This window comes from Chanos chanos, chromosome 4 (genome assembly GCF_902362185.1).
Source record: "Chanos chanos chromosome 4, fChaCha1.1, whole genome shotgun sequence".
NCBI lineage: Eukaryota > Metazoa > Chordata > Actinopteri > Gonorynchiformes > Chanidae > Chanos > Chanos chanos.
In genome coordinates, this window is record NC_044498.1 from 42,434,066 (window position 1) to 42,449,357 (window position 15,292).

The 15,292-nt window shown below is 40.7% G+C and overlaps 2 protein-coding genes across 3 annotated transcripts; one reads left to right on the forward strand and one right to left on the reverse strand.

Moving 5' to 3' along the window:
* The first annotated feature begins 217 nt into the window (after positions 1–217).
* Positions 218–4,380, forward strand: rsrp1 (arginine/serine-rich protein 1). 2 transcript variants are annotated; one of them, XR_004025234.1, is made up of 5 exons: positions 218–546; positions 1,353–2,004; positions 2,095–2,704; positions 2,880–3,859; positions 3,982–4,037. XR_004025234.1 is itself a non-coding variant. In XM_030770415.1 (5 exons), exons 2-5 carry the CDS (start codon positions 1,374–1,376, stop codon positions 4,138–4,140), a joined length of 1,044 nt encoding a protein of 347 aa, XP_030626275.1. In that variant the 5' UTR covers positions 218–546; positions 1,353–1,373; the 3' UTR covers positions 4,141–4,380. The 2 variants fall into 2 exon arrangements, 1 of the variants encoding a protein (XP_030626275.1); XM_030770415.1 differs by having other exon boundaries at positions 2,095–2,267; positions 3,779–3,859; positions 3,982–4,380.
* A 4,826-nt stretch (positions 4,381–9,206) lies between these two features.
* syf2 (SYF2 pre-mRNA-splicing factor) lies at positions 9,207–14,251 on the reverse strand. Its single transcript, XM_030771442.1, has 7 exons — positions 14,211–14,251; positions 13,678–13,776; positions 13,350–13,475; positions 11,363–11,480; positions 10,543–10,633; positions 10,157–10,255; positions 9,207–9,793 (listed from the first exon to the last, which is right to left on the reverse strand). The coding sequence occupies exons 1-7, from the start codon at positions 14,226–14,228 to the stop codon at positions 9,628–9,630; spliced, it is 717 nt and encodes a 238-aa protein (XP_030627302.1). The 5' UTR covers positions 14,229–14,251; the 3' UTR covers positions 9,207–9,627.
* Positions 14,252–15,292: the final 1,041 nt, after the last annotated feature.

Sequence of the window (15,292 nt, forward strand, 5' to 3'; positions counted from 1 at the left end):
GTGAATACGTTTAGCAGGCGTGGAATTTGTTAAAACAGGTTATGTGAGAGAGTGTAAAGGTAAAACATGCATTCCAATCGCTGTATGATTAATATTTCTGTATTTTTAGATATTTTTTGAAAGCTTTCTGACAAGTTGGAATTTTCCAGAACCTCCTCCCCTTTAAATGACGCAGTCTGCATCAGGGTCCCTTTGAAAATCACCTCGCAACCGAGTCTGTGCTCAGACCGAATTCAGCGAGCACTCAGAACAGGAAGAGAAGATTGTAGTGTGGAACGTATCGACGCTAACACGACATTTCAGACGACTACCTTTTTTACTCTACACGTATTTCATAAATAGGCGTTTATTTTCCAGTGAAACAAGATTCAGATTGTCAGCGCGATCAAATCGGGAAGGCCTGACTTGTTTTAAAAAGATTTCACCAAGGCTAGTTTCGATAGTGTCGTTTGGTCGAACTAGCCAGTCTCATATATTAAGCTAACAGCCAGGAACTTTTAGCTTGGCTTTTTTTCTTGATAAGTTATACTTAACTGTTCATCTGAGGTAAGTTAGCAGTCGTCTAATAATGTAATTAGTAAACATATGTGTCACTTAAACAAATAATAGTGTAATGCGGTTCAGTGTTATTCAAATTTTCAGTGAAGTTTTGCTTGTTCCCATGGTGATTCAAATAGTTAAGTACTTGCTTTACGAGCTTTTAGCTTATTTGTCAGGGTGTTTATCGAGACTTTTTCTGAGCAGCCAGTCATACGCCTTTTAAGCGTTACAGAAGAGTCTTGGCTTCGTATTGTTTTTGTGTACCTGGGTAAACCGAAATTAATCAGCATTGTTAGTCATGAAGATAAGTCTAGTTAATGAATTAATAGGGATAGTTTTTATATCACGAGTAGTGTAAATGTTGTTTGTGTGCGACAGTAACAGGGTGACGTCTGTGCAGTTGTCTTACTGTCAGTACCGATCTATTAACAACATGTCGACGGCCCGCATAGTGAGGACACTGAGGGACGTGGAAATTTCCAGCACAGAGTTGTGTAACGCGACGTTCTGAACGGGAGGGGGAGTTTCTGTTGCACAACCGCTGACCTATTTTCTGCGCTTCTAGAAATTTCCTTGTGCCTTGCTATGCACTGTCAATTTATGTATTTTGGAAGCTAGTTACAGACTAAACGTTTTATTTAGTAGTGTATATTTCATTCATTTCATGAAACGTGGGTATGTTGTTTTAAGTATTTCGTGGCAGTTGGGTAATCATGGGTCAAAAAAAAAAACTGGACAGATTTTTCCAAGTGAATGGTATTTACCTTTAGAGAAAATTTTGACAACTAATGCAATGATTTATCTTTGTCCAGGCCTGTTTTTGAGACTCAAACATGAAGACTGAGGACAGGGCCAACCAGGCTCAGCACGCACGTCTGAGTGAGGGTATGAGACTTATCTTTGACCAGAAGGCCCCATCCAGCCGGGGCTCCTCCCGTTCTCGCTCCAGCAGCAGCAGCAGTGACAGCTCATACTCCAGCCGTGGTAGCTACTCCTCCAGATCCTCCCGGAGGTCTTCCAGGCACCGTCGCCACCGCAGGTCCCCCTCGTCATCTGACTACTCCTCGTCCAGCAGCCGCTCTCGTTCACGCTCCCGCTCTTACCCACGCTGCCACCGCACCTCTGACTACTCTCGGTGCCGCCATCGCCACTCTCCGCCTCGGCGTTACAGAGCACGATCTCGCTCTTACAGCCCTTCTCCAGACTACCGCAGGTACCGTCGATCTCCTCCCCGCCGCTACCGGGCACACTCCCGCTCCTACAGTCCCTCGCCTTCTCCGGACCGGTACTACAGGCGCTCACGCAGGTCCCGATCCAGGTCGAGGTCCCTGAGCCGCCGACGGGTGAGTGGGTTTGTGGGAAGGTACAGGTGCCGCTTTTCCCCATCGCCCAGGAGGAGCCCGAGGAGCTACAGGAGCAGGTCCAGGTCTCCAGAGCGTTCCACAATCCATCTAAGCCGTGAAGGTGAGCTGCTCCGCTGGTTGTTCTCTTGCGTGTCTTGAGCCATAAACCATGGAGTGTAATGAGTAACAGTGTTTTAAACTTTATTCACAGAAAAGAGGGAGCTTCTGAAGATTGCTAAAGAAAATGCCACGAAAATTTTGGGAGTACAGAACCTCGAGCTCCCTGCCAGTCTGAAGGGTGTTGAGCTGGAGGAGGGGAAGCCATCAGCTGTAAGCGCAGAAAGGGTGAGGCCTGAAGCAGAACCACAAAAGAACCAAGCACAGGTGAGTGTTACAGACCGGTCAACTGGTTGTTGGTGTGGTCAGTTGAATGGGAGATACCTCTGTCTGTCTGGGCCTATCTGGTTAAAGGCAACCAAGTGGTTTGAGTAGCTCAAAAGAAATCAGTCTCATTTTTTGTGTAAATCCAGGGGTAGTATTGTCAGAGGCTCCTGTCATTAATGATAAATAGTCCTACTGTTAATGTAGTCCCTTTGGGATTTTCTTGGAATATGTTTATTTTGTGGAGAAAAGGTTTCGTCGTTGTTTAATCTGCACAGCATTAGACTGTGGATCCTTTCCCCCCAAATTTAGATTTCCTTGTAATCTATTTCCTCAGACATGCAAATATGTTTGACCAGTGGACTATGTTATTGGATCAGGATGATGGCAAAAAAAATTCCAACATCGTCCTCATTTGTCCAGGTTTGGATTGGAAAATGGTATTAGCACGTGTGTTAATATTTGTATGAGTGTGTGTGATGTGTGTGAGCGAATGTATGATGTGTGTGACTGTGTGTGTTACTACTTAGCTTTTAACCTGCCACTCCTCTCAGGAGCACGGTTTAGCTTCACTTGCTCTTTTTTTTTTCTTTTTATCCATTTCTGTTCTTGTAGATCACATGACAGTGGTCTGCACTCCTCCACCCTTTGGATTATGAAAATGAGGGGGCAGACATGTGACTTGAGTGACACCATTGGGGTTTCACAAAGGTTTAAGTAATAAATGTGCCTCAAGGTCAAGTACAAGGTTACGTTCCAAGTTACGTTCTGAATTTAATGGGTTGCAGTCTTAACACGCACATTTTAATACAAAGTTGCACATTGACACTAAGTTTCTACCACACATACATGACTGACAGCTGCTTTCATGACACGTAATGTCGTAATGTTACTGCAGTACGCGCATTTTGCACACTTTAAAGAGAGGATCTGCAAGATATGTGTAATTATGTGTTTGCTCTTGGTTGAAATGGGTGCGTTGTTATTTACCAGAGTCATCCTCCGTCTGTCTGAAGAAGCTCAGGCGTACGGACTGCCTTTTAGTGACAAGAACCCTCTCTCTCCTCGTATGCCAAAGATAAGTTGCGCACGGGTCGTGCGCCGAATGGGGGTTTGGAAATAACCTGCATCTTCATGACTTTATTGAAACAGAGAAGGATCTTGTATTTATGCTCTGGTTTCTTTTATGAAATTTGCCTTGTAAAAATCTGGCATAGGCATAGGACTACCCCCACTTGTTCTTTTTCTTCTTTGTTTTTTTTTCTTTTTCGACAGCAGCACAGCCAGAATGAATGAACACCAGCTGCGGCTGTGTAGATATCAAGCAGGCTTAAAGTCAGTAGATTTACAGGCTGTGCTATTACAAGGCCTGTATCCTTTCTGAATTCTCATGCATGTGTAATGAGCTCAGGAAGAAAGTATTCTCTATGTTCAGTGTACCTGGAATGTATTGTAGTTTATGGGTCATACATTGCTTAGTGTTAAATGGGTTTGTCCTGCTTTTCTTTCTGTAGGACCAAGCTGCTGTGGCCAACGATGACGAGGACAGTTCTAAGACGTCCCCCAAGAGGAAACCCATTACCTTCAGTATTAATGTAAGTCTAACTTAGTAAGAGTATCAGCATTGTTAGTCATGAAGATAAGTCTAGTTAATGAATTAATAGGGATAGTTTTTATATCAACATATAACAGTTACTCATCGTTGTTTTCTCCACAGAATGCTGTTGCCAAGCCATCATCCAGCCCCAACTTTCATGTCACTGAGGCTAAAGTAACTTCCAGAGTGGATAATGTGGGGAGCAGGAAGCCATATGGACAGTGGATTCCAGTCAAGAACATGGTGTCATCATCTTCCTCTAAAAATGCAAAACATTAGTCCTCCATACACTATCAGTGCGATGGAGAATATGGACATTGTATATATTGTATATAGTTTGTATGTAGGGGGTCTAGGGGGGAGGGGGCATATGGGCACCTGAATTCATCATAGATGTTTTCTTTCAGATGTAAAGTGAATTAAGTTGGAGGAAGACAAGAGGATGTCGAACAGGTGGGATTTTCTGAATATTTTGTGATGTTTTGTGCTGTTCAGTGGTTTCTAATAAACTGTGAAACTGAAAGGAATTTGTGTGTTTTCTTTGTCTCATGATATTACTTAATAATGATTTGTGAAGCTTTAAATTAATCTGAGTCTTGGATCATACCGGTGGAGCCTGTAAGACTTTCTCTTTCTAATGGGGAAATGTGATATTTTGAAATGTACTGTTAATGCTTAAGTTCCTTTTTTTCTGGAAAAAAAAATACTGAAAATGAGCATTTAAAAAACTAAAACATGGTGTGAACAAACATAACCAACATAGTATTTTAAGCCAACACAAGGCTAATCTCTTAAAATGGAGGAATTAGTTGCAGCAATAAATTAGCAGTGCATTTTGTCAGTAACAGAGCTGGGCCAGGCAGTGGCAGTGCTGTGCCTCACAAGAAAAAGTTCTCTCTGTCAGGGCTGTGCTGTGCCTACATGTTATTGACTTAAATGTAGACAGATGGCGTGTTCCAACTACCTAGTCAGAAATAGCTACTACTTCAAGGCTCAGCAGACAAACCAGAGCCTTATCTGGTGGGCATAATCACCCAGCCTTTAGAGCTGTGGCTCACTCATTTTACTGAAGGTGCAGGTACTGCACAGCTCTTTGAGGTGTTTTTCTAAACAATTTCTATTACAAAGCCATAAAAAACTATAACTGTGTGACTAGAACTGTATTTCATAGGAGTGCACTTAGTGAAAAGCCTTAAAGGTGTTTTGCAGGTTCATAGATATATCCATTGATTTGAGGTGGTGCAACAACAACAAATATGTGTTTAATGGGGTGATACATATCAGACTCATAAAAACAAAAACATCCCACACATTACTTAAAGGAGCCTCTGTCTGCTATCCTTGTGGTTTTAATGAGAGATTCATTTAGATCACAGACATAGATGTCGCTCAGTGTAATAACACTACCGTATATCACCCACCATTTTAAGTCGTGTGTTTACAGAGACTTGGTTTGGCAGGTGAACAGCAAACCACTTTTGTTACCTAAAAGAAGTCTAAACCCATGCCAAACAGTCTGCCATAAATGCAACCCCTCAACTTTGAACATGTCCTCTCTTGAGTTACCTGTTTTCACCTCTGGAGCAAGACATTACAGTGGCCTCATTTGAACTGCTTGATGTTTCAAAGGAGACTGAAGAGTTATATTAGATGGGTTGGAATACTCCAGGCTCTAGAACGTACCTGGCAAATGAACATATGTTTGTATAAGCAAAAATGTCTGATTAGATGTGGAAAACTGAGAACTGTGAACAAACTATTATAAAGTATTGAAATAGTGACTTGTTAAAACCAGTTCAGTGACTAAGATATTGAATGTACGGCTGTGCAAAGTGGGCCTTATTACATCATACTATGTGTATTAGTTATGAAGTTGTAACATTTCACAAACCCTTATTAATGCTAGCAGCACAATAGAAAAACTTGTTTTTGAACCACAGACAAAAAATTTAATAAATAAATAATTAGCCTGATGTATATGCTCTGTTTGGTGTTTACTTCTTTTTTGAGAGTGGACAATCATATTACTTCAGGAATTTTAAATAGCTTAAATAACTGCAGTAACTTTAAAATCAAAAGAAACAAACAAACAAACAAGCTGCAAAGGGCAAATAGTGTACCTCCCTAAAGTAAGATCAAATATCTCTGATTTTCACAAACAAATTTTGGGGACTTAACTCTTTGTGGTAATTATCTTTAATCACTCATATATTTGTGTGGCTTAGCAACATGACATAGCCCTATCCACAAAACACGCTCTGGGCAGAAAACACCCTCCCTCTTCAACCTCACCCTCAACCTCAACCTTTATTTCCACTAAAAGCAGAACATACTATTCCTCTGTGCCTAAGGGCACCTTTTTCTCATAGTGTGGAAAAACAAAAGTCCTGCTGATTGGTTTGTCCTCTGAATGAATAAGATAGATGAAGATAAGTAAATCTCCTGTGTGATCTATGCATTTGACTGCAAGGCCTCCACGGTGCTTGAAGGTCTCTCTGTTCCCATCGTGGTATATATCTTTTTCACACCAACTCTCAACCTTCTGGCCCAGTTTGCTTCCTTTCATTGCCTCTATTTTAAGCTCTTATTGACTTAATAGACTCAGATATGTCATATTCTTGAAATATGGATAAAATGCTCTGGAAAAGTTGATAATGGGTAATGGGTAGCTTGCACCAAGAGCTAAGATATTGTCAAGTTTGATGATGTACGGACAGTATGAATTTAGAGTGTTAAGACTTGAATAAGGTAAACATGCATTGGTTTGGTATCCTAAAGCGATGTAAGCACTTCCCTAGGACTAGATACAAGAGGGTGTGCAGATCTCCTGTATGTGATTCCACACTGAAATGTTGTTTTACCTCAGCTCTGACACACCTCGTTCAACTTAGACTTTTGTCCCCTGTGTGTGTGTGTGTGTGTGTGTGTGTGTGTGTGTGTGTGTGTGCACATGTGTCTCTGCCTCCAGCTTGTAAGCCTGCATCTTGCCACATGGGGGACTCCAAACCCTTTAAATCTAAAACATTCTGGCGAGACCACAAAAGACTCTTGCCACATTTTCAGAGGAGAGAGAGTGAGAATGAGAGAGAGAGAGGAAGAGGAAAAAGAGAGGGGGGGGGGGAGAGAGAGAGAGAGAGAGAGAGAGAGAGAGAGAGAGAGAGAGTGCAAAAGAAGAAAAAGATGCACAAACTTACATAAAGGAGCCCTTTGTTTGCCGCACACAGAATGCCTTTTCAGTTTGGCTTGAGAAAAATGCTACGAATCAACCCTTGCAGGCAAACTTTATTTGATGTCTAATTTGCTCTCCTAACGCCATGGTGCCAAGGCGTCTATTTGAGCTCATCACATGAGTGTAATTTTCACTTGATAAAGGCGCCTGTCCTAGCACTCTAATGATTTTAACAATGAAACCTATCCATCACCATCAAAGAGCCCTCCAATTTAAATACCTTCAAATCTTATCAATCCTTTGCACACAAACGTGGGCATGACAGGTGAAAAACAAGCAAAAACAAAAATCTAAACTCTGCATCACCTGTCTTCTGTCCTTAAATCCTGAAGGACTTGCATGTCATCATTTGTGGTCACTTGCTCCTGGACATTGTGAGACATTTTTTCATGATCTCATTCTTGAATTTGACAACAGAACCAGGCTAACCTCCTTATGAAGCTTTTGCTCTTTTCTCAGCGCACCTAACTCTATACAGTATGGATAGACAATGGATACACAATACAAATACTCTTGGTCTTGACATTAGACTTGGTCCACTGGGACAGTGTATGATCACAGCATAAGTCTGCAAATGTGGTATCTCTCTGGATGGGTTGCCTACACACAAGCAGTATTTTCTATTGCCAGTCCATGGCATTTCAATTTATTGAGTCTGACACCAGCATGACCCAGTCAGTGAATAAACTGGTCAGCTCTTATTTACATATAACTCTGTGGGTCCCAAAGGGTTGGAAAGGGAAAACGCTGAGAATCTGTTAGATCTTATATCCCTTATTCAAAACATCTAAAATGTACTCATTTCATTATCTGATAGAATTTAGATAGAACCATTATCTCCTGGTTTCGGTTTTTGTGGCCAGCTGGTGTAAGATCAGCCAGTGCAGTCCTTTTACTCTAGAAAACCATTGTAAGAAAATCAAACTGGTCTTGAATCATTGTTAATGACAAAAAAGGCTCCCTGCCATCTGTGCACATGGTACTGCTGTAGATTATAGCACTCATGGCTGAGTGAAGGCTTACAGAAACTTTTTTTTTTTTACGATGTGGATACATGTAGAATAACGTTCAGAGGTTACCCTCATAAAATGCTTACTTCTTAAAAGTTTGGAACAACAGAATTCATTTCTGTGGCTTTTGATTTTATTCCTTCATTTTGTACAGTCTTATTAAATAACTACCTTAACTGAGGGAAAAGTGTGCGCAAATGCACATGTATACTCCGATGATGAATCTCAGTTTGGTTTCAGTTACAGGCTCAAATATCAAAGTGTATGATTTGTATTGGGACCCCCCCCCCCCTCCTGCCCTCCCGCCCCCAAGCCACCAACCAGTGCTGCCACTGAGGACAAAAGGAGGAAATCTTAAACAACTTATTTCAAAGGCACTAATTCTTAACACACTTGCCTTTGAAAAGAGCCCCCCTTCAAAACCAGTTGTCAAAGCCCTATGAGGCTAATTCATAACACATTCCTGTATGCAGATGGAACACGCACATGAGCAGATCAGACTCATGTAACAAGCACAGGATGGATCATCAGTGTTGAATATTTCGTGTGAAATTACAGTCTGGTTTCACAATAATGTTATATAGTTACTGTAGTTATTGTAAATACATTTGCCAAGCACTTATATTCTTCATATGTTGTATTCTTGTAATTCAGGCTTTGCGACGTGCAACGCTGCTTTTAAAACAGCTCACTTGGAATGTTGGTGTACACCAGCAACCTCTAGAGGGCGCTGTGGTCTTGTTGCACTGATGACTGAGAGGAGCAGGCAGATTAGAGCAGCCCGGGAATCTCTGCATTCCACTTTGATGTTTGTTCAGGTCACACGTACACTCCCCCACCCCCACCCACAATGTCATAGTGCTGCAAGGCAGCTGAACTTGCCAGATGATGTCAGATGGGATAGATAATGGCTAAATTGAATTGGTGAATTGTTTTTCCTTCCTCTGTACCTACACTGAGACAACCCTCAGTCTGAGGTCCTTAGTATGGCATGCTTTTTCCCCTTAAGATAAACGGTACCACTGGTTTCTCACGCTTGCTTACGTGCACATACGCAATTGGATAATATCAACACACAACTAAACAGCATCACACTGGAACAGCACTTACTTCAAACACTTAAAATGAGTTTAATTCAACTGAGGATAAAAAAAGAATTCCTAGTAAAAACGGACACCGTTTTTATGCACACGAGCACATACGCGCACATGCACGCGCACACAAACACACACACGTCTGTACTCTCTGTCCAATATTGCAGCTACTCAAAAGCCCAAAGATGGCTCTCAATTTCCATTTTTCTCAAAGGAACTCAAAAACAAAGACAATCTCCCTAATTTACAAGAGACTTGACCCTATTTAGGGACAGAGCACAATGGAAAAACACAATGACATTTGTGCACAATCTTAATATGCACAAACTTGGCATATTATATTATGATGAAGGGTTGTTCTTTTGACATTTGTGCCTCTCCCTTAAAAGTGAGCAGGTAGATAACACAGCAAGTAAGTTGACAGTGACCAAAGCTACACAGCAGTTCCTCTCTCCAAGTTTTGCTTGATCTCGGCTGTGTATTTGCCATAGAAACGCTCTGCTTTCTTGTTGAACTTGGCGTTTCTCTCGTTGATGTAGTCGATGTCGGAGTCATCGTTGTATGCTCTACGCCGGCTGTACTTGGAGCGTTTTTCAATCCTGCGAAAGAAGAATCATGAACATTCTCATTTTTTTTTTCCAAATAAATCAAACACAAGTTTTCGCAAAGACAATATAACAGACACAAGTCAATTTTCAATCACTGAAGCCCCTCCTTAACCACCCACACACACACACAATCACAAGCTTCTTTAAACATCTTCAAAGAAAAAACTGTACGTAATGCTTTGGCAGCCATGGCCCAGTCTAATCTCTTACAGGAGCTAAAATCAGCTCCTTAACAAAAGGGAAAAGACAAAAAGCCAAGCTAATGCAGTGCAGAGAAAACACACACACACACACACACACATACACACACTCCCTCCCTCCCTCTCTTTCTATCTCTCTCTGTCTCTCTCTTACTGTTTCTCCACATCCTCCACCATTCGGTCAATGCCCTCTTTGGTGGGTACATGGGTGCCATGGATCAGACTGTTGGAGGTAGGGTGGAAGTCTTCTCCACTGTGGGTAGAGGAATGGAGAGTGGCAAAAAGGTCAGGAAGTCAACAGACCATATTCCTTCTCACCATCATATCAACCCTAAGAAATGCATATTCTCCTAGTACAATGCAACTGAAAATCAATACCCAGCTAAAACAGCGTCACAGTAGATATTTACTTCTTACACATACTGATAAAACAGTATTAGGCCTTCATATCTCCTGGGGTGCAAATAAGTGTTCAATGTGTAATTTACACTACAGCTGGAGAAAGTCAGAGACTGTAAAGTCATCTATGGAGCAGCTCACCACTCCTCTCTCTGCCTCTCATAGCTCTCCATGTCTGGTTTGATCTGTTTGGTCAGCCGCTGGTACTGCCTCAACTGAGCCTCAGCGTACCCTACGAAAAGGGAGAGAAAGAGAGAGAGACAGAGAACATACAGTTAGAACACACAGAAATACACAGATAGATCAAATAGATGACGAAGTCAAAGTAGGGCGGAGTCAGAGTACAGGAGTGAAAGAGTGGAAGAGAGAGAAAGATAATCACCAGAACCAATGACAAACAGACGGTAAATTCTAACCTCCTGCAGATTTTAATTTCACAATCTTTTTTTTTTTTTTTTTTTTTTTGTTAAATCCAACAGATGGCGGCCATATCTGAGAGAGTCTGAAAATAACTCATGAGTATGGGTAGGAATTCCTGCATATATTTACACAGATCTTTTGCAGCAAAGTATGTGCTGAACGCTGTCTTTAATCCTTTCCATTGTAGCGCTACAAACTTCAGTGGAAGTTAACTAATCTGAGGGTTAAGATGGATCTTCAGTTATTTCCCTCACTTAACCATTTCTAAATAAAAGAGTTCCGCAACATCAGGTCTCAGGGGAACTACTAATTGTTTTGTTTTTCATGAACTAATTTGAGAGAGCATTCTCAATCTATTTCTACAGATCTTATAGCCTTAAAAGATTTCTAGGCTTAAGGTCATCACCAGAAAACACGAATTCGCTAAATCTTGAACGAGACAATTCAGTGAACCGTTTGTTCCCGTCAAGGATGTGAGAGACAAAAAAGGATTGACAAAAGCTGCCACAGGTTGAATCCACAGTAAACTTATTATTCAAACCTGAAAAGCCAGGATCAGGGTTCTTCTTCCTCTTCTTCCTTTCCCATCTCTCTGCGTCCTCCGCGCTGATCTCCAGCAGTTTCACGCGGTCATAGTCCTCTCCCTGCTCTGCACACTCCTGAAACACGGGCATGAGACATGTGACTCACAGGGAATTAAAGCATTGTCGTCTGTCTTTGATCTTAATGACAGCATCAGTTAAACACAGGCAGTTCTCAGTTAAGCATTAGTAAAAGAACACAGTTTGGAATAAAGTTCTGTTAGTCCAAATTCGGCTTCCCGAGGAAGCAAAAATAAACTGAGGTTAAATACGCAACTCGACCAAACAAAGGGATAGTCCTAGTTGCCTTTTTTTTTATTATTATTATTAAGCATTAACATAAAGTTTACGATCATGATCCGAAAGAATGAAAAAAAAAAAAGAAGAAGCAATTGACATGTATCTGTTAAAATAGAGGAAACAACAGCATAACATGCCTGGAACTGGGATGTGACACCATTTTTCCACAAGAAAATGCTTGGCTTTTAATTTTTTTTTTTTTGATAAGGGCTGCTGATGTTTCGTATTTTTATTGTCAATATGGTAATTCGATGATTAACACATGGCGAAGGGCTTTGATATCAGAACATTTGAGATACATAAGGCCAGACAGTTGTCAGAAGTACAGAACAAAGGTATACCCTACTCTGCCATTTACCATGCACAAGTCTACAGTGAGTGTGTGGTGATGCACTTAGATGAGACAAGCAAAGCGGCAGAGAGTACGACTAGCTATGTAAAACAGTCAAGTCATTGTATGGTAGTACTTTGGTTATAAATGAGATGACTACTCGCAAATTCAGGTTTTGTGCAAAATGTGTTGGGTATTAAATAAACTTGGAAAATAGTTCAATTTCATTATAAGGCAAAAACCATCTATTCATGTTCATGGCCTATACCTGCAGCATGTACAATCAAAGACACACTGAAATTGTACGCTTCAGTCTTTGTTTTTTCACATCTCATATCCAACACGTTTATCGCACATTGCATATTTTCTATATATCATGCAGCCCTACTGTTGATAGTGGTATCTTGGCTGTTCTTCCAGAATCTCCTATAAGGGCTCAGCTGAGTTGAGATTTGATAACTGGGAGGCTCAAGACATAGAGTGTACATCATTTCCAACTCATCAAGACGTTCATTTCCCACTCAAGCCCTGTGTAAAGATGAATCTGTATCCTGAGAGAGGCCACTAACAACAGTACAGAAATGCTTTTCCACAGGACAAATATAATTCTGTATAAACTGGCAACTCCCTTGACCATTTCAGTTGAGTGGATCTAACCATAGGAAACAAGCACTTGAGTATGTAACTTTGCCTACTGTTGCCTACTCCAGGGCTGATATTTTCAACGACCAAACTGTTGCCCATTTGTTTTGTCTGGCATCTCAACTTATTCATAGAAAAAAAGAGTCAGTGATGGTTACGACCACGCCTCACATTTCCACGTCAATTTCAGTATTTCTCGTTAAACATCACCCAGAATTACTCCAATAATCGATCCTTGTTCTGTCACTCAGATCTCTGTCTCTAGCTACAGCATTGAACCCCTAAGCCTCATTTGCGTGGAAACACCAGCTTTCAGTATGCTTTGTAACATTCAGTAACAACTTTGTAACCCTCATTTTACCAAGTGTTCACTTTATATTGTCAGTTACCCATTCAGTACTGTTCAAACAAGACACTAAAGACACTAGTTAGTAGAACGTAATTAAGGAACTGAAGAGGTCCGAACAGGTTCTTACATCTCAGTATGTTCCCTAAACTTTTGGAGAGATTTACATTCACTTATGTTATGCAGAAAATAACAGACATTAATGAAACAGTATCTACAACCTTGGGTTGTGTTTTTCAACTATCCAAGTATTTGTTGGTTCTTACGATGATGGCAAAAATGCACCTGACTGGAGGAAAAAAAGTCCGCCATGACTGGAGGTACGAACCTTTTTCTTCTGGTCCACCATAAGCTCATACTCTAAACGAGCTTTCTTTGCCTCCCAGTTTGCAGGCAGCTTCAGTCTCTTGTCCTCCTCCACCACTTCCTGGTGATTTAGTTTACGCGCCTCATTCTAGGATGAAACAAATTCATGGAAAAGCATTTAGAGGAAATATAAACATAAAACGAGATGTAATAAACACACAGATTTACTAAGGGATGACTCTACAGTCTTTTTTTTTTTTGCTTCTTTTATCTGTCTTGATTTTTGTTTTTTTTGGACGCTATACATGATATAGATGTATTATAGAATATGAGTGTATCAGTGTTCTCACCCTTTTGAAATGCAGTTCTCGAAATTTTCGTAACCTCTCCTCTCTCTTCTGGGCCCTCGGACTTTCAGTTGGTTCATCCTCATTAACCGGCACAGATACCTACGGAACAAACGAGTGAAACTAGTAAAATCGAAAAACTAAAAAAACGAGTAAAACACTTTTTCGGCATATTGCTACAACAACAACAAATACGATGAGAGCACAAATCTGCTAAAATTGTACATAGGCCATTAGTACTTGTATCTCAGGACTTGTTGTCACACAGCAAATTTAAAATATCGTCATCGTCATCGTCATCTACTGTACAAAACGACTGTAAATGTAATAAGACATTTTACCGACTGCGAAATTCTGTTCAGCATACACGTTAGCACGTAGCTTACCAACTTGGCTAAGTTAGCTTCACGTAAACATGTAGAGAGATACTGAAATAAATCATTCGCTTTATAACATACGGCTTCCAGAAAATTAATCTACAAAGAAGTGCAGGAAATATTAAAATTATATATAAGCTTAACTTTTGTTCTGTTTACCTCGGTTTCAGACGCCATGTCGAATCAGATAAACAGGAAGTGAAATGATATCCTATTATATCTTCCGGGTTAAAGGGCTTTAAAGGGGAGGATGGCCTTTTTTAACATAAGAAAAGTTTATTACTGAAGTCCTTGCAATTACATTTGGGACCTCAGTTTTGAAAGTTATGTGATTCAAAGATTTGCAGTGCTATATGTATTTCAGTACAGTGTTTTGACTGTTTGAAAAAATTAAGGGTGCTATGGTGACATTCATCCTAGGACATGTTAATACTTTAACACATTCTTTCAGAGAGTTGGCAGTTGGTAAGTTGGTAGTCATGTATTTTTGTTTTTGGAATATATGATAGAGTAGAATTTTCAGAATCTGGAGGGTCTTTACTATGGTTTTTGTGATGTTTTTAACTCTAATGAATGGGTTTATGTTCAATCAGTATACAGCCTGGTCCAAATGAGCTAGAAAGTTACAGGACTGGGTCAACTCAGCAATCCCACTGGCTATTACTAGAATGGAGGCTGACTGTTGGTGTAGATGAATGAGATGTTAAACAATGTCAACAGACACTGGACATCTCTGCTGCCATTAGGGTTGCCACCTGTCCCGGTTTTCAATAGGCTACAATTTCAATTGTCCTTCTTTTTTATAGTCAGTCCTGGAAAATTTATTCTCTCTCCTGGGACACTTAATGTCCCCGGTTTTCAATAGGCTACATCAGTTTTTACCGTTTCTGTTTAACTGACTATTTAGATTTTCTCTGTGTGTCCATCCTCTTGAAACACACATCGTTTTCCCACATGATTAACCCATCAACCTTGGCGCTATTCTGTTTTCTTCTTGGTTATGTTTTTACATCCAATCCTGTGTCCATAAGCACAGCGTCGATTAGCCATGTCTATACTTTTATTTGGTTGGTAGCAGAAACGTGAAAGCTTACCTTATTGCCTAGCAACTGCCCGGGCTGTAGGACTGCCGCGCGTATCCACATCCATGACCCACCAGAAGTTCTGTTGCTTGCAAGAGGTCACGTAATCGGATGAGCCACCAGCGTCAAAGAAAAAAGGATTTACAACGTCCAACTCAG

Bases quoted from the DNA above. Each gene is read 5' to 3' on its own strand.
- rsrp1 (XM_030770415.1), top strand. From the start codon at position 1,374: ATGAAGACTGAGGACAGGGCCAACCAGGCTCAGCACGCACGTCTGAGT. The intron at 2,268-3,778 runs GTGAGTGTTACA...TTCTTTCTGTAG, and splicing joins CACAAAAGAACCAAGCACAG to GACCAAGCTGCTGTGGCCAA. The intron at 3,860-3,981 runs GTAAGTCTAACT...TTTTCTCCACAG, and splicing joins CCATTACCTTCAGTATTAAT to AATGCTGTTGCCAAGCCATC.
- syf2 (XM_030771442.1), bottom strand. The intron at 10,634-11,362 runs GTTTGAATAATA...CCCTTTTCGTAG, and splicing joins CCCTGATCCTGGCTTTTCAG to GGTACGCTGAGGCTCAGTTG. The intron at 10,256-10,542 runs GTGAGCTGCTCC...CTCTACCCACAG, and splicing joins GAGAGGCAGAGAGAGGAGTG to TGGAGAAGACTTCCACCCTA.